The sequence below is a fragment of the Pezoporus occidentalis genome, unplaced genomic scaffold (genome assembly GCF_034315485.1).
Source record: "Pezoporus occidentalis ecotype Australia unplaced genomic scaffold, CSIRO_AGI_Poc_V1 ctg5, whole genome shotgun sequence".
NCBI lineage: Eukaryota > Metazoa > Chordata > Aves > Psittaciformes > Psittacidae > Pezoporus > Pezoporus occidentalis.
The window spans coordinates 1,170,646-1,190,376 of record NW_026915835.1 but is presented as its reverse complement, the minus strand read 5'-3'; the positions used below and the strand labels follow the sequence as shown (position 1 = coordinate 1,190,376).

Sequence of the window (19,731 nt, the reverse complement as noted above, 5' to 3'; positions counted from 1 at the left end):
TGGTCTGTTTTTCATATCACCCCACCAACTGCAGAGCAGTGATGCATAAGATCAAGACCTTGCCCTCTCACATTGCCCGTGTATTTTTATAAAGTAGCAATTTTCATCCTCTTGAGTCTGACAAACAAGAAGTGCATTGTTTGAGAGTAGCTCCTGCGATTGATGAATCTTTTTTGTGACCTCATTCTGCTTAGAAAAGACAGCACTACAACCCTTCTTTTTTTGAAAACCAGCACTCCCTATTTTTGTGCATAACAGATCAAAGTCATTGCTGAAAGTATGCAGAAAAGTGAATTCCAAGAGTCTCTGTACTGGTGTGCACATCATTCTCCTGTGAAAGATGCTGTAAAAATTACATGTAGAGCTATAACAGTTCAAATAACCTGTTGAACAAACATTGTAATATTGGGAAGGCCTTTGTTTTATGTAGGAGTTTCATTGTCATTACATGAAAACCAAGACAAGCTGAGCTATGGCAAAGTCCTGACCTGCCCTTTGTGTTGTGGATCTGGCAGCCACCCCAGGGAGAATTCATGACAAGGACAAAAGTGGATTTAAGACCTGTCTATACCAAGTAATAGAGCACAGTGCACATATCCTGAGCCTGGAGAGACCTGAGCTGGCAATTCCTCAACATACACATGCCTGTATTTCCCCTGACTAGCTGGCACACATCTCTTCTCTAGTTGACAGAAAGCCCTTGTGCAGTATTTTGCCTTTCTGTTATCTTTTATTCAAGTACTGCCTACAGGTCCCTGCTGAGTTCACCATCCCTAATTCCCACATAAGCATCTGGTAAAAGGCAGGTCTATTCCTCAAAGTCAGCTCCTGGAGACTGAGGAAATGGCATTCTTTATTGACAAAGCCCTTTTTATTTGTTTCCATATCACTAATTTGCTTAAAAATGTATCAAAAGTAAAAGAGAGCTATAGCAGCTGGAATAACACTTTTAAAAGGGACACCTCCCTCTGCACAATGGTGCTACATCCTACAGATTAATTTCACCCAAGGTCAGACCATTTTATGACAGACTCAACCCAGACTTCCTTTCCCTAGGAAATTTTTACATAAGTTAGTCCCCCACGCAATCCCATTTCTTTCTGTATTTTCCCATTCCTGTTCTCCTCAGCTCTTCCATTTCTAATATTTGCTACCCAGCTTCATGTAAAGCTTCCAGTATGGCATATACTTGCTCTTCAAAACCTATTTCTTATTACCAATAATGCTTCAGACTCTCTTTCCTGATGAATTTTTAGCTGGTGTTTCTGTCTTCCTCAAATCATTATCTTTCCCAGAGGAAAAACATGGCAAATGAAAATACACAGTTTTGAGACTAATGTTGAGGTTACATTCAGGATACTTCCTAACTAATAACAGGAATAAATAAACCCAGAATGCGAACCACACACTAAGGGAGTGTGCTTGTCTATTGTTTTAAAAACCAGAGATAATTCAAATCAGAGGACTTAAATAAAGTCGGGGTTTAACGGAGCAGAAAATACACAGCACTAATATCGTTGTTATGCAATGTCAGAAACGTCCACAGATCTTCAGGCTAGGCTCTTAATTATGAAACCCTGCATGTCTTTTGCTGAGCAGTTTTGTTTTCGATATCGCTTTTAAGTCAGCAACCTAATTACGTAAAGCAAAATGCTATCATTCTCCTGTGCAAAAATAAAACTGACTCCTTCGTTACAAGCTCCTTCCCAGTGCTTCACGGACCTTCCCACTGGGTGTCCTGGTACCAGCCATACTGAGTTCCATGGAATAGCCCAATATAATTTTCGGCCTACACTAATAACAGACCATATTTCATCTCAAAAAGGCTGGTTTAAACTCAGTGTGACAGTCTGTGTAAAGGGAACTGCTGTAGCTCCTAGGTGGAACACCAGAGGTTGACCGTCCAGTTGGATCCCCTCCTCATTCCTGTACAACATGGGATTGTACAACCCAGGTTTGGGCAAAGTGAGGCTGAAATGATCCGAGCAAACTATTGCAGGCACATAAAGGCGTTCATCTGGGAACATCATGTCCTGTCTGCTGCCTCCTTGGCTGGCTGCTTATTATTCTTCATGTGTGCCCATGCATGCGCCTATGTGTACTTAACAGATGTTATCTGCTTCCTTGTTTCCTTGCTGACAGTTTATTATTGTTTCTTTGCTGACAGTCTACTGCACTATTTGTGATTAAAAAAAGTATGGTGAGGCAGCAGGGGAGAAGTGGCTGTTTGTTTCATTCCAGCTGCTGCATTTTGGGTCAAGTAGGGCCTCCCGAAAAGTAGGGTGAGATCCTGCTGTGCTGTGGAAGAGAAGTATTGCAATTCCCAAGTGCTGGTCCCCACAGCCTTCTGGTCCCCCTGAAGTCAAATCAAGGACCAGGAGTAGCCAAAACCTAATGAGGGTAAGGTTGCTTTTGTGCAGCTTAGCTGCCCAAACTGTGAGGCTGGATGAGTACTTGTGCCCCAGAGAAGGAGGAATGTAGCAGCATTGACTTGGATTGACTTAAGCCAACATAGGACTGCAGCCTGGGAGACCCTCCTTGGGAGAAAGAGAGGGAAGGGAGCAGGCTAAAGCCGATCTTTAGAGGTGACAGAAGGGAGAATCGTGTCCAGGAGAATGTATGGAGTCTATGGCAATTCAGGAATGCAGAGTTTGGAACAGGAGTAAAACTGGAGTGAAGAAGCCCACTCTGCAAGGGCAAAGAAGGAGGATTTAAATATTTCACCCAGGTGTTCTTTCAGTAAATTATTACATCCTCCTGGTTTGTGAACCCTCAGCGATTCGACGTTATCTTGGTGTGCTCCTTTTAAAGAAAAGGTGCAGACAGCTCCCATAGCCCTGTCTAACCAGGAACCCCAACACAGGCAGGCACATGCACGCTTTGTCAAAACCAGTTTCCTTCCTTTGCAGTAGGTAAAGACAAGCACAGTAAAAGGGCCACTGAGAAGCAAGGATACAACGCTTTTTTTCTCATGAATTACCTAGGAGAATTCATGGAGTTACAAGTAAGAGAAGAGCTGTGATACAATCTTACTTGGAACTGACTCTTGCTTTGTTTTACAAAATAGATTGCACGCATAGGCTCTCAGGACAAATCCAGGAGCAAGATACATGTTTGCTATAATGCAGACTTGACTGAATTAATATATTATTGTGGTACACAGCGGCTTGTTTTCCAATAGCTTCAGGTACACGGAGACAAGAACTGCTCTATTCAGAGCTGAGTACGTTACATGTAAACGTCTCTCAAAATAGCATCATTCTGTTGGTTTCTTTCCTTACAGGTTAAAACAATCCCTATTCCACTGTAACATTTTGCACATTTTGAATAGATGCTTGCTGCTGCTTAAAATGGGTAAAATGGAAGTCTTTGTCTTCTGCAGCTGCCATGTCAAAAGGTTTCATTTCTGAAGGCATTTAAGCTGAAAGAAGACACATGCTGAATGTAAAAGGCAGTGTGAATTAGACAGATCTCTGCCAGAGGGCTAGATCTTTATAAATTCATCTTTTCTTTGGACATCACTGAACCTTCTTTTTTTCTGAATTTATTTCAAACTTTTTGTTTATTATTTAAAAAGAACTGTTCTGCCAAACATGTGGGACATCTCTTCCTAAATTAATGGTGCTGTCTCCATACTAAATTTTACTAATAGGGAATGCTGAAATGGGCATATAAAATCTGCAATATCCCTTTAATACATCTATAAATCACAATTCAGGCCTTTTCTGCTAGTTATATAACATGCTATTTATTGAGCCACTTATAATATTTTAAAGGCTGCATATAATTGCTGTTGGATAATTTAGTGGACATGCCTCCTAAATCTGCTATCATGTGTGCAAATGATGGTAATTAGGGATGATACAAAACCATATGGTTTGTGTGACAGACGTAAAACTATCTCAGACAACACAAAGAACAAACTGTCCTCTGTGCATCTTCAAATAACTGGCACATAAAATGAGATGGAAAAAAACATGTAAAAACTTTAATCCTGCAAAAGAACTTGCCTGTTATATCTTACACATATAAGTGATGCATCTGCACATTTAAAGGGGCGAAGGGGTCTTTGTAGGAACATTTAACCTCTGTTGTCAGGATAAGGCTGAGAATGTGGGTTCTATTATCTCAGTTACTCCCACTCTTCTTCTTATTAAAGCACTTGAGAGAAAGCGTGGATGAGATGACATTGGAGGAGGGCTGTGAAACATGGCTGTTAATTTAAATGGATTTCCTTACTGTGGGATGATCCTCCCATTTCCCCCTTGACAAGGAATGATTCACTGCCTGCACTTATGGGAAATGGAAGCAGGCAGGTTGTCCTGTGCAAGCATAAAACCCTGACAAATACCTGCTGGCACTTGTCTGACTTTTTATGAAGGATAACTTCATTACTGCTTGTTGATACTTAGCTCTTGTGTTGGAAGGCAGGGAGAAAGTATTCTCTACCTTCATTAAGTGTTCTAAAGACCGGTCAATCAACATCATCAGTGATCAAAGAGGTTCCACGCAAGGGGAAAGCTCAGCCTGGCAGGATAAAACAACAAACGAAAAGCCCATCTGATTAATTCACAACTTTAGCACAGTACTAAATCAAGCACCAGCAGAAAAGTGGTCTTGAGCAAAAGCCAAGAGCTGGTTTCTGAAGTTTGCACTGCACTTAGACAGCGGAAGGGAACTTTGCTATGTACATCCCCTTAGAATGCTTTGCTCAGCAAGCCTGATGGTCCCCCAGGTTCAACATATGTTGTACACAAAACCCCTCAAATTTGTATCACATGTTGTTGTGACCCTTGCAGATGGGGCTACAACAGGAACAGATAACAGCAGGTGTATCTGAAGGCCAAAAAAGCCTGTTTTTACAAAAATACAGACAAGAGGATTAGAGAGAGAAAGACAAAAATGATAAACTGCAGATTTCTCACTGCAGAGGACACAGTTGTGTGTTCTTTTCTCTTCCTTCAAACAGTTCCTCTTTTAGAAATGAGAAATGTATGCTATTTTTGCAGACACACCAAAACTTCAGCTTTTTCCTGAGAAAAATTAGCAGCATCTTGCTGAGTGTCAGTATTTTACAGATTAGAATTAGTAGTATTTTAAAACAATCACTGGTTCTCCTACTATCTGAAGACTTAATTACACTTGTTAGAAACCAAGGAACTAGCACGAGCTCTGGTTATTGATCACATTAATCCAGGGGCAGCAACTGCCATACCAGGTTACACACCAAAACCACCTGAACCTTCAACCTGTAGATTTCAGAAATGACATTTATTTTTTATCAAAAGAATGACTCCAAGAGTTCATCAGCACATGCACAGGAAATTTCTAGTATGAGAGGACTCTGTAATGTAGGTTAAAAAGAGATATTTTAGCCTAATCATTGGATCATGTTAAGAATATGGTTCAAATATGACAAGTTAATAAATGACTCTCTGCTCATTTTGGGGGATGACTTCAGTGGCCAGTGAAACATAAGGCCACATCCCAGACTAGTTACCTTTGATCTATTTTTTTAGATATTATGCTTTGAATGAATCAAATCCCAGTGAGATGTAGAGGAAGAAAAATACTTTTCTTCCCACAGGCAAATGCTCTCAAGTTGACAGAACTCACACTGGATCTCACCAGCATAGAATGAAGGGACTGTTACTGCCTCCCCAGAGGTCTCTATCCAGTGGAAGGAGCCCTTAAATAGAGGAGAATTACCCTACTCAATTGATGATGGACTGATGTAGAAGCTGATGACAGCTTTTTTCCTTGGTCTGTCACTAAAATTTCCAGCATCTTCCTCACCGCTGTTATTTTAAGTATGAAATTAACCTTACAAGTCTCTTGACTCATAGAGATTGCAAGGATAACACTACTATTCATGTCTTACTATCACCAAAGCGCAGCAATGTTCACATCTAATAACTGCACATGGTTTTGGCATGTGTTTTTATAAATGGTAAGTGGTTGTTAGAGAGGCACATCTACTGCTACAACTAACTGCAGTTTGAGCTATTTGTCTGGCCAAATACAGGCTTTCATCTATGTGCAGGGCAAAACACTGGCCAATAGCAACTATTGCCAAGCAAAATATAACAATCTATAATTGACACAGAGGGATTTGAAAGGTAATGAAACATAGATTTTTAAAATCCCAGAACTGAAGACAGTTCTTAATGATCTTACTAATTCTGCACAGTCTGTCTGCTTACTTCTAAATGTTATTCCTTTACCATGTACCTGAAGGTCATGTCTGGGTTCTCAGCTATAGAGCTACACTGGAAATAAGCACAGCTGGTTGTCTACCGCTGCACTGCATCTTTTTGCAGTGTCATCCTTCTAAGCCACTGTCCTCTGTTGTTTAAATGTAAAATAACTCAGTGTTCATAATGAGCAGAACAGCTGTAGCAGAACCAAATGAACGACTGTGCCCTGGTCACTGCTTCCATTTCACTCCAGATTTTATCCAGTCCTTGATTTTTATCTCCTCCAAACTGAGCAGTTCTTGCATCCTTACCCATTTTTTGTATGGGGACACTTCCATAACCTTTGTAATCTTTGTCATGCTCTCTTCTGTTTCAGCTCTACAAGAACTTTTGCGAGATGGGGGACCAAAGTTGCACATATTACTACTGATCTGAATGCACTATGGATGTTTACAGCATCATTCTGATGCTTTCTGCTTTATTCTCTGTTCTTTTGCTAATAGTTTCTAACATTCAATTAGCTTTTGGACAACTGGTGGGCACTGAGTGTTCAAAGAACCATACAAAATAATTACAACATTTCTTTGTTGAGCACTAATATACAGCTGAGAGGGAGCATTAACAGATAGCTGAGATTTCTTCACTGTGTATTTAAAATCAGAATTGTTTTCTTCCATCTGCAGCACTTCACATTTAATAGCACTGAATATCATCTGCCATTTTATTTCCCAGTCACCATGTACAGCCAGGCCCTTCTCCAACTTTTACAGCTGGACTTCCCTTTTTGTTTTCCCAAATAACTCCATACAACTAGCAACTTTCATCACCTCATTAACCCTTTTACATATTACCCTGAACATACAGAACAACACACCAACATGGGCTCTGGCACAAGTACCAACACAGGTTCAACAGTGACCTTCCTTCACTTCTTCACTCCAAAAAATGATCATTAAGTCTGTTTTATATACTTTCAGCAGCAGTTTGTTTATCTGAAGGCTTTCCCTTTTATCTCCCAAGTAGTATAGTTTGCTCACGAGTATGGGGTGGGGGAACTTGTAAAAAGCTTTTGACTAAGGAGAGTCTATCATGTAACCTTGCTTGTTGTACATAAAGACTCTTCAGATTGCATTACTTCCCTTTACAAAAGCCATGTTCGCTATACCCCAATATATGATATTTATCCTTGTGTCCACTACTTTCATTTTGTCCTTTGTGGATGAGCCTGCATTTTGCCACACTAATATGTAGCTCGGATATGACTGATTTACCAGGCTACAAAACCAGTGTTGAACAATTACACTTCCCCCGTAATTAATTTGTCGTTAAGTTTTAAAACTTGATTTGTCATTAAGTTTTCTATTATCAGTAAGCAGGAGATACATGATCAGCTGAACCAATAAAGTCCTTCTTCCACGGAAGAATAGAAACTGCAAGATTATGTTGTTGGAGGAACATCGTGAAGCAGACCTGACTGAATTGATCTGGACTAAATTTTCTATTAACCTTGTTTAGTAGGTTTTACATTTTGCTCAGATTTAAGTCTTATGTTTGAGATGCTTTTCTGAAAAGGCATCAGACATCTTTATTCTTCCATTAAACACTGAGTCCAAAAAGAATTAACTTGAGACTGGCAATTCCTGTCTTTTTTAAACTTCAAGAAACATACTCTAGACCCAAGCCTAAATGGATTACTGAGACAAAAATGGGTATAACATTTATTTACATTTCCTTTGGAGGCTACCATTAAATAACCTCTGGAACCTAATATCTTTCAGTACAAGAAATCAGTTTCTTGCTTTCAGGTAACTGGAAGAGAACACAAGTCAGAGACAAAGATACAGCTCTTTTCCCAGGACAATGTACTACTGTCTGTACCCTGGGCAGAGGGAAAGGCAGGGCATCTATGCGCATACTGAAGTTATATTTACTTGTGTTCTGTAGGCTTAAAGTTTCTGCTTAAAAAACAAATAAACTGACAAACACAGAAAAAAGCAGCAAATTTTACTAAACCAGAATTTTGAATATCTTACATTGAATCCTCCCCTGCTGAAGTGTGTAATGTTTCTCATCCATTCACTAGTATTATTTTTCAGGTTGCTAGAAATAGATTAATGTCCTTATTTCCTTGTGGGAATGAATAATGCTCTTTGGCTAGACTGACTGCTGAAACACTTTTTCCAGTGCTCCACACAGCCTGTTCAATAACCACAGAGCTCCTAGCCCAGCTGTAATTACCTTGAATTTGTGCTCATAATTCTCAAAAGCTTCCATGACCATGCAGACAGCCTCCATGGAGCGTTCCAGGCGTCTGTCCACCCCATTAAAGCGGTACATACTACCGGAAACATCCACCACCAGGCGCAAGCGCTTGGGTTTCTGCTGGGGGCTCCCAGGCTGACAGGGAAACACAGCAGAAAAAGAATACCAATATAAATGGGAAAGCTGAACATTAGCAGTGATAAAACATTTCACAAAGAGAATTCAATGCACTTTGAGAAGTAGGAAACTTTTATCCAGCAAACACTAACTATTTTAACAAAAAGATCAAAATACTTTATTTTTTTTTTTTTTCTGTTTCAAACAATTTACTTGACACCTCAATTCATTCCTTCCCCTCACCCTCAATGACTGGAAACAAAATACTTCAAAAAATTCCACACATACTTGTCAGGAAAATACTTTTTCTGTCTCAGTTTTGATTCTTAACGTTTCATTTCAGTAGAGACTCTCAAATTCGCTCTTTCTGCCAAGGCTCATAATTGAAATGCTTCTCCTTGGCTTACGGTACTAACAGGGACCTGGGTAAGACTGTAAAAACTTGTCTGCTGAGGTTAGTAACTTTCCAAAAATGCTTGAAATCTTGTTTTGATTAACTACCAGCTTCTTCTTCATTCTGATGCTGAAACCATTATTTTTTCCTGAAAACAATCCCCATCTGTTTTAACAATTTTTGGCACAGTATGCACAAGAGAGGTGTTTTATTTAGTGTGCAATGAGATGAGTCTTGATTCAACTATAATGCTGTTGAAGAGGATCTGGAAAAAAAACCTCAGTCATATTAAAACCAAAGAACTAAAATGTTTCTTTTACCTGTAAAGGGTTGCAAGCATTTGTGTGCTTTATTATTTTAATTATTCTCCTAATAGACTGTGGAATTCCTGATCTCCCGAAACCAAAGGGACACACAGGCCCATATATATATAATTATTTTTTTAATTCAAAATTAAAGGTGACCTTTATTTCCCCAATTGAGATATATTTACGAAGCCTTAAGAGTGATACATTGAGTAAATACACTGTGAAAAAATGAGAAATGAAGATCTAATCACTTTTCTCTTCATGATCTTTCACACAGGCAGTTCCAAGTTCCATAAACTGTTCAAAGCAACAGACATCAGGACCAAGCAGCATAAAAACTAACACATTCCTCAGATGTGTGTTGCTGACACAAACAAAGATGTTGTACTCTGCTACTTAAAAGAAAGTCTTGGTGCAGTTAAAAACTGCAATCTGTCATTAAATATTACTGCTAAATATTGTAGACTAACCCTATCAGTTCTGGCCAGGTTTTGTTGGTCTGATTCAAGTGGTTTCCCTGTTGCTGACTCACATAGGCCTAACCATAATGTTTTCTAAGGAATGGCTGAATAGAGCCATAGGATGAAAACTTCATCATATTTTCATGGCTTTTCCTCACACTTTTTTCCCATTATAATTTTTATTCTTGTAAATTGAAATATTTGTGGAAGTTGAAACTCTTTGCCTATCATGGAATATGGGAAAGACACTTGTAAAACACTACTTAAACTTTCAGGGTATCAGGGTATTTATTGAAAAAAAAATGAAGTTAGAAAATATTTTCCTTTTCCTGATAAAACCAGACAAAATGTTTTCTGTTAATTGCCATCAGCTCATTAAAATATAAAATAAGAAAATAAAACTTGTTGCAATGGATTAAAACAAAGCACTGCCTAGATCAGCATCCAAAGCCAGAGATGATTCTTACCAGTTTCTCATCCCTATATACTTACCCAAACTCCAGACACTCCAAGATATTGGTACAGCCACTATGAAATCACTAAACCATTTAAGCTCTTCCCCACCTTTCCCTGCTACTTGTTGAATACTTACTTGTGGTTCAAGTTCTCCCCGTCGTTTATATATGGCTTTTTCTCCTGTCAGCCCATCAATGATTTTGGCATCATCTAGCTCTCCAACAGCTTGGTGTCTCAGCCAATGTCTTTCCTTACCCTTGGCCTACAACAGAAAAGAAAATTTAATTCACTCAGCAACACAAGTGTATGTTAGACAATTTAAGACCTACTGGACATGACATACGCATGAATTTTCTTTGTAATGATGTGATAATTTTGGCCTAAGTCAACGAAATCCAAGCACATTTACATAGCTTTACATGTTGTTCTTCTCTGAAAGAAAAATTAACACTGCCAAAGAACTTGTTTCATATGTGGGAGTTTAATTGTGGACTGCAGAAATGTTAACCTTTTTTCTTGCAAATATGCTGGAAATGCACGTAACAATGTAATGCACGTAACTGTGCAGAAATACAACCAGAGAGACACACATAACTGACCATTTGTTATGTGTCTCCAACCAAGCAGTGCAAGAATAAAACAGCAGGTAACTTAAACGTAAAACCAAGCAGTGCTCACCTTAGGTAACGGTAAGTGGTTTCTTTTAAAACGATAATAACAACAAACTATTTTTCTGTTTTAAAATAAAAACCTTGGCAATTGTGATACTTAAGAGACAGTCCACTAAAGGCTTCTGTTTTATTTAAATGGGCATTGGTTATCTACAGCGTCACTTAATGAACATGCATTACAATCCAGGAACTCAAATATTCATGGAACTCCTCTCCATAGAAGCAAGCACTTAAGACTGAAGACTCAAGTGTTTCAATATTATAAGCAACATATTTAAGAACATTTCCAAAGGATAGCTTCATCATGGTTCATAATAAGTTAGATCCCTCTAAAGACAGCAAAGTCTGCATATATGGGTTTCATGGTTTACTTAATTTCTGCTTAAATCTTCAGGTTGAAGATGCTTAATTTAGTAGTAAGCCCAGCAAGGAAAGATTTTAAATCTATATATGTATAATGCTTTTGTACTCTCAGCAAATTACTGCTCAGCAGCTGGAGGGAAATCAAATATCCAGCAGGACACAAACTGCCTTAAACATTAGTTCTCAGGAATGAAAATCAGTTGCTTTCCAATGAGCAGGAAGTGTCACATTACAAATCCCTAGTAAACTGCAGGCCTGGGATTTGAGAGGATGAATTTTTATAATTTTGTACAATCTGAGCACTCAGATGATGGCTTCTTAAGACTCAGAGAATCTATGATTTCACTTTGGTCAAAATTAATGAGGTTTTCTTTTTGGTATGTATGGAAGGAGTTCTGTCTATTGGCTTACAGTGACTCAAGACTAAATGGACTACTTTCCTATGAAAATAAGAGGGCAGGAAGAATACAAAGGCACAAGGAAGCGATTTTTTGATTAATTTTACAGTATAGAATTTACATTACTGTGACAAACATTTTTTTTTAGCTAGGTAGTGTCAAAAACTTTACAGATGGGATGCAAAACCAATGCAAATACATAGAAACCTCAGCTTTTTTGTATATCACAGAAAGTAAAAGAGGAAAAGATTTCTTTCTAACTACAGTTAGTTGTGCTGTCTGACAGAATTTCATGGTGCTGCAGTCAACCTAGCTTTAACCCACTTTGGCAGGGGGGCATCCATGAGTTTTTTTCACCACCAGCTAATAGTTACCAGTATCATTAAATATTCTTGGCAAGAAATTTAAAGTTCCTTATTCAGTAGGATCATCAATTCCATCGTTGCCCAAAGAGTTGTATAACATCACAGAGATGATACCTGCAAATTCCAGGTGACCTCTACATGCTCCATCAAAATCACAGAATCATAGAATCATAGAATGGTTTGGATTGGAAAGGACCTTAAAGATCATCTAGTTCCAAGCCTCCTACCATGAGCAGGGACACCTTTCACTAGACCATGTTGCTCAAGCCCTGTCCAACCTGGCCTTGAACACTGCCAGGAACAGAGCAGCTACAACTTCCCTACGCAGCCTGTTCCAGTGCTGCATCACTCACAGTAAAGAATTTCTTTCTAATACCTACATCTCCTATATTTAAGCTTGAACCCATTGCTCCTTGTTCTATCACGACAGTCCCTGTGAAACACCCATGGCAAATTTCAACAACATTCCAACTACCCATTAAAAAAAAATGTTCCTGGAGACAACATGCTACTGAGTGAGCACAGCCTGTCTAAAATGAATTATGCACTTTCTAGGATGATGCAGATGAGATGACTCTGATCCTAGTCAGCCGCTGTAAGCGTTTCCTTAGGGCTGCTGTTTTGCCAAATTTTTGTCATTTGCTTTTTTTTCAGTAGGCAGGAGGGATGAACAACAGAAGATGATAAAGTTTTGGCTACATTAAGCTAATTCTTAACTACTTTCTCTGCTGTTTTCACTGAGCTTTTCATTTAGTTTTGTGATCATTTGCTGTTCAAGAAACAGCAGGGTGAGACTATGGACATAGTTAAAAACATTCCAATCCCTTTTGAAGCTTATGAGACAAAAGCTAGTATTTGAGCTGAAACTTTATTGGAGGAACACAGAGTAGATATTCTCTCCTAAACTAGGAAAGAATGCTGACAAAATCTGACCTCTTTCCAAAATAATGCTAAAATTATTTAGACTACTTACTTAGCATCTGCCTCTTCCGTGCAGAATTCCCAGGAATTTATTTCCTTTATAAATGCTAAAAAAGTTCCCTTAAGCATGTATGTTATACAGTGCACATATATATTTCAGAGAAGCTTCAAAGCATTTTCAATATGCAATTTTCACAAGCTTAAAAGCAATAAAAGTTTAAAAGCACTTACAACTTTAAGAGAAAACCAGAACTATTACATATATACACTGTGCTTTGATATTTTACTAGAAAGGGCGTACAACCCATTACTATTGTAATATACTGGGACTGTACGGATGAAAAAATGTAAGTGTTCATTGTGCTGCTTCTGAAATTAGAAAAACATGCTAGATATCATATCTTACCAGCAGGGCGATGGCTGATTGCAATACACCACCGCAGTAAATCTTTTAAGTGAAAGGTACCAAAGACATATTTACAACCCCCCCTTCCAAAATGTAACTGTGATGTCTACAAATATCACAGAAAAAGTTGTGTATCTGAAGTGATCACATCTAAATATGCCACTTGTAATGATATAGGATGGTATGAAATGCTGCCAGTTGTGGTCTGCATTTGATTCTGGGAAAACATTCTGCATATGTTCCCTTAGCTGCTGAAATCACAAAACCACTACTGACACGGCACAGGAGTTTTTGCATTGTCAGCTCTCTGAGCCCTGTTTATTATAAGGCTGCCACTACTTTATTCTTGCTGTTATGACCAGACAGCTCCCACATGGTCTAAATCAGACAGAGCCCCAGCAGGCTCGCTGACACAGGCTCAGGTTTGCCCAGTTTAAATGCAGGTACCTAAATGATGCTCAGAAGCTACAGGGACAGTTGCCCTGGGTTCCCTCTGTAATAATAAATAAAAAGAGAAATACTTTCTGGAAGGCAAAGGTGTATAAAATCTAAGATAAAATCTAAGAATCTAAGTCACTCTTTCTGAGTGACTGACTGACCATAATCTTTTGAATCTGGAGTTCAGACAAGCTTTATTCTGGGTTTGGCCAGCGTGAGGAGAGAGAAGAAAGCTCATCATTAACCACATTTCCTAGACTTCTGGCTTTGCTACTGAAGATAAATAACAATTTGCTATTTTTTGTTAATGTTGTTCAAAGAGCTGACAGAGATCAGTGAGTTATGCAAAGCAAAATTAACAATGAAATTATATTCTCAGACTGTATTTATGTATTACATTCAAGGATCAGCCTATTCCTGTTGGTACGAATTTTTGCAAGCCATTAACAACTTGACCTGAATCTCAGCCTCTTGATTCTTGAGATGTAAAATTTTATCAAAGGAACATGTTTTTTAAAAACTCCACACACCTAACAATAAAACACATCTGTTGAAAAGAAAATCCATATTAAATACCCATGGACAATATATTTCCATTATGTGAACACGCTGAGTTTGAAACAAAGCAAATTCAAATGTTTTTAAAAAGCTGAAATGTTCTCTAAGGAAAAGGTAATATGGGATTTTCGCAAAGTTAAAAACACACAGACATTTGAGCTGCAAAGTTTACTACAGCTGTGTTGCTGACTTCTTATTTGAGAAATGAGGAATATCTGATTGATAGCAGAAATAAAACTGTTTTAGCTGAGAACCAATGGTGTACCTAGGACTATCCAGATAAAAGGGACACAGAGGCACAGTGTTTCATCAGGGTTGAATAACTAACCATGTTGAAGAATTCAGATAAATACAAAAAGATAACATGAAATGTGCTTGGACTCAGCTTCTCAATTAATAGAAAGCATTTTGCAACTAAGTAACTCCTATTATAATTTGTCTTCATTTTCCTAGTGCAGCTTCTAACAAGAAAACCTCCCCAAATCTGTATAAAAATTGAAGTTAAAAATTAGCTTTCAATATTGTTGTTATTCTACAATCTAGCTTTTCCAAATTCAGTGAGTTTGTTTCTTCATCATAAAGTACATATACTAGCTCTGTGATTAGCTGTTACAGATTTTGAAAGTAAGTTAGCAAAGTCTCATAAAATACTGAGGCTTATAAGACTTTGCTTTGATATTAAAATGATCTTTTTAAGAAAGCAACAGGTTATGTCTCCCTATATTAAAATATGTTATATTTTGATTATAATTTATGTGATCTCTGAATGTAAGAATTTTGGCTCCAAGGAATAGTTAAGACAGACAAAAAAAAAGACTATAAACTGAAGATTCACTTATTCATTTCACACCTAGAGTGTGCTTCCAATAGCATGTCTACTAGAAACATGGTAAAAAGATCACCTAGATACAAATGATGTAAGAAATCCTGAGATTTATATTTAAATTCATAAGCCAAAAGCCTATGTCCTGAACTGAAACACACATATTAGGTGCACACGTCACCTAATTATGACAGTCTCAAAAGTTCATTACATGAGGAGCTCTCTAAATTGATACAATCATAATAAAATTGGCTCACTTGCTAATGGTTCTCTCTCTATATATGTGATTATAGTAGTGTTGTTGTAGTTACAAAAGCTTAAAGATATAAATAAGGCAAAGAAAAATGCTACCTTTCTTATTTGCAGTACCAAGGGATTGGATGTTTCGTACCTAGGAGGAGTCTGCCAAGCATACGAAGTAATTTCTTTTGATATTTCAGTTTTATTGCAAAAGTAAGGAGACAGATTAGCCACAGCACAGTGCCTAACTAATAAACTAAGGTATATGTATACCAGTGGTTGGTAGCCTTCAACAGAAATATTTTTAATCAGAGGTATTTTGTAAGGAGTAAAATTAATTTCCTTTCATTTCAAGTGAAGATTTGAATATTCCTCCTAGAAAGAACACACTTTTAAATTTTATTTACCCCCATATGATCACTGGTATTGATAAAACCTGGAACAACCACAAGACAGATTCCTAGAAGAAAGGCAAACTAGTGGATTTGGAATTCCACCTAGGAGATTTGGGCTATACCTCTTTTTATTAGTATGTGTTAAAAACAAACCTGAGAAAAAATCATGTTTTCAGCTGAAGATGCATCTGAAAGTCTCAACCAAAGTGGGTATTTCTTTTAACATCTATAGCATTTGCACTTCTCAGCTAAAAAAATGTCTTTTGGACAGGAGGTAAAGACAAAGGCTGAGCTCTGCAGACCATCACATATTCTTTTAATAACATATATTGTTTTCTTTCATGTAATTTTGCTCCTGAGTCAGTAATCTTTGTAAACTCTGGTATGGGAATACTGTGACTTGTAGAGATGAACACTGTGATCCCCTTAAAAGCTGCCTGTGAAATAGCAGAATCACAGAATCACAGAATAGTTAGGGTTGGAAAGGACCTTAAGATCATCAAGTTCCAACCCCCCTGCCATGGGCAGGGACACCTCACACTAAACCATCTCACCCAAGGCTTGTCCAACCTGAACACTGCCAGGGATAGAGCATACACAACCTCCCTGGGCAACCTATTCCAGGGCCCCACCACCCTAACAGGAAAGAATTTCCTCCTTATATCCAATACAAGAGTGTTTTTCCTGTTCATCGTTATAACCCAAATCTTTCAGTCCTCAAAGGTACAATCATCAGATGGCAACAGGATATTCACAGGATAGCATTTGGGGCCTAATGTAATGTGCTCACCATGTTCCTTTATTACCTGCAGATTGTCCAGGATGATGCGGAGTGACTGAACTTGACGTCGGACTGCTCCAGAGAACCTTTCATAAGTTGATGCATCATATTCACTCATCTGAATCTCTTTCAATCTGAAGCAAAGAACAGGGAGCTAAGAACAGTTTAGGAAACCAGCATATCATTCACTTACATATGTAAACAACAGGTTTATTTATTTGATAACAGGGAAATTCTTCCCAATGTAGGGACTACCTGTGGCACTGTAAAAGTGTCTGCTGAGGTATAATAGTTCAAGTCATCTCACCATTTGCCTACAGACCTTTCAAATAGAAGCAATTTGCTCATAATGGTCCATCCTGAAAGATATTTCTTAGGTGATGAATTCCTTACAACATATAATTTGGATTCATCATAATTCAAAGAAATTTCCATATGGCAGATAGATACATTTTTTTCAGAAGATAAATATTCTCATCAGTCTCCTTATCCACCTAGGTACATTTTACTCTACCAAATCACAGTAATTTTAAGTTCGGCTTAATTCAATAAAATATTCTATGCATCTTGTCCAGAACAGTTAAACACATGCTGGCAAGCTCTGTTAAATGGTAACAAACAGGATAAGGTACTTGATAAACGCAGTTAAGAAAGAAAATTCTTTTTAACCATCTTTTTCAAATTCTCTGGAAAATGGAAGGGAAAATAAAGGCTTCTACATTACCTCTGTTTAAAGGCCTTTTCACCCATCTCTCGAGCAGCTCTCTTAACCTCCTCTGGAACTGCATCCTTTTCAGCTTGAGATATTTGGTAAACCCTGTGGCCAGCATCCAGTCGATATGGCCCACCTTTGCCACCTAACCCAGCAGTGTCTCTCCCACCTAACATAGTTGAGATAAGAAACAGTTAAGACTATGCATTTGATAATAAGTAAGAACACATTTTCTTTAATGTTTCCATTGTCATATCTACAGAAACTCCAAAAATGTTGCCAACAATCCCCAGTAGAAATATTTATTGCCAAAGATTTTCAAAACCAAACCAGCTACCATGGTAAAGAAGAACTCCAATGGAATATTTGTGTTTACCACCCCTTGAGACCAGACTCATAATGGTTTTCACCTGTATGAGGGGGACTATACATCATGAAAGTTTTGTACATCTCAAAACTCCTGGTCCTTAAAGCCGTTCATTCAAACTCTGTCTTCTCCCTAGAATTTGTTGGTTTACACTGCTCCCAAACCACTTTCTATCTTCACTATCATGACGTTTTAGAATTAGGAGGCACTATGCCTGTTCTGTGTGCCTCTTGCCTAAACCACCTAAATTGCTGCGACTACAGACACATGTAAGAGAATGGCAAATAACTAAGCCTAGCATCTATGGCTGCAAGCCTCTGGTTCTCCACATGGCCAATGAAAAGAAACAACATAAAAATGTAGTTGGAGTTCTGCTACACACAGTTTAAATTAGACTCTGTAAATACCTCTTTTCCCTGGCAATAAAGCAACCTTGTATTGGGTAAATAGCTCTAGGCAGAGGATGTCCTTGTATAAATTGATTTCTGACTGGCACAGCAATGCCCTTAGATATCAGTCAGTGATGCATTAACAAAAAGTACAAAAGACCTGTTCCACCAGCCCACGTATTTCCACCAACATGCGGCATGTTGTCTGGATCCACTTTTCCATGTCTGGGGGAACTGACATCCAAACCACTGTCCCTCTGAATGGTTATCTGTAAAATAAAGAATAGAGCTGTAAATCTCTCAACAAGGAAAACCACTCTAACAATCTAATAACAACATACTAAGTCAGCTGAAGAGCTAGAGCATTAATTCAATAAATGCAATAACCCACATAAGGACACATTAGATGCCATATACGAACCACTCAGTGCATTCAAATCTTATCCACATTAGAAATGTGCTTTCTGATAACTGACAACATACATTTGTAGAAACTATCATGTGCTGTTTGAGCACTTCTCATAGTACCATACATCCACAGTACCGTACATCCGTTTACAAATTTCATGCACACCGAACTACAGCTGGACATTCTTTACTGATGGGCAGATTGACCTTCCTTTCACGAACAGGGACTAAAGAAATGACGTGCTCTTCTCTGAGATCCTTCAGTAAATGGCTAGCTCAAATACCATGCTCAAGCAATCCTTAACTTCCCTGCCACGACTGCAGAAGTCTACAGTGGTGATTTTTCTACATCTGTCTGCTGACAGCACTTTCCCCATCGATTCACTGCAGAGCTGACCACCCAACAGCTGTCAGATGTGAGTCACTTTAGGCTGGGGCTGGATGTAAGTGGATGACTGAAGGTAAAAATACTCCTTCCGGTATAAACTCTGAGTCATATTGTGAATCAATGATTCATGTGTAAACTGCCCTTCTATATTGTCTATGATTTAATGCCACTTTATTATTTTAAATGAAACTTAATGACAGAGATGTGAAATTAATGTCTTTAACCTCTAAGCTTCTTCTTATCGACCATAATACATTTAATTCTCTGATGAATTTATGTACCTTATAACTACAATTTATTGCCTTCTCAGGACTTCACTGGCATTATCAGGGTTTTCACTGTGACTGTACATTAGTTTAATCCTTGAATTCACTGTCTTGCAAACTCAACTTCGTGCTGACATGGATTCCACACATTTTTGAACTGCAAACATGTGCTCTAACAATAGTATCTTGGCAGTTATTCAAAACACCAGTTTCTTTTTCTTTATAGAATTTATATTAATTCAAAGAGGTACAATGCATCCTCTGTGAACCATATCATTAGTGTAAAATCAAGATCTAATCTGATAAATTACATTAATTTAACATTTGTATAGGAAAAAAGACACTTAACCAGAACAGCATGTTACCCTTAGGGTCATATACTTCTTTGGTGTAAGAGATTTCCTCAAAAATAAACAGTTCCTTTTTTTTTTACATATGTAGTAGATTACAAAACTATCGGAACTACAGAATCACAGAACAGTTAGGGTTGGAAAGGACCTTAAGATCATCTAGTTCCAAACCCCCTGCCATGGGCAGGGACACCTCACACTAAACCATGTCACTCAAGGCTCTGTCCAACCTGGCCTTGAACACTGCCAGGGATGGAGCATTCACAGCCTCCCTGGGCAACCCATTCTAGTGCCTCA

At 38.2% G+C, this 19,731-nt stretch overlaps 1 protein-coding gene across 1 annotated transcript in view; it reads right to left on the bottom strand.

The window, feature by feature from the left end:
* The window catches only part of VWA8 (von Willebrand factor A domain containing 8), a 179,089-nt gene that overhangs the window by 5,236 nt on the left and 154,122 nt on the right, over window positions 1-19,731 (bottom strand). The window contains exons 38-42 of the mRNA XM_062636836.1: window positions 18,183-18,291; window positions 17,279-17,435; window positions 16,580-16,688; window positions 10,332-10,457; window positions 8,436-8,594 (exon numbers count right to left, since the gene is read on the bottom strand). Coding sequence (XP_062492820.1) covers window positions 8,436-8,594; window positions 10,332-10,457; window positions 16,580-16,688; window positions 17,279-17,435; window positions 18,183-18,291 — 660 coding nt within the window. The remainder of the gene's footprint in view (window positions 1-8,435; window positions 8,595-10,331; window positions 10,458-16,579; window positions 16,689-17,278; window positions 17,436-18,182; window positions 18,292-19,731) is intronic.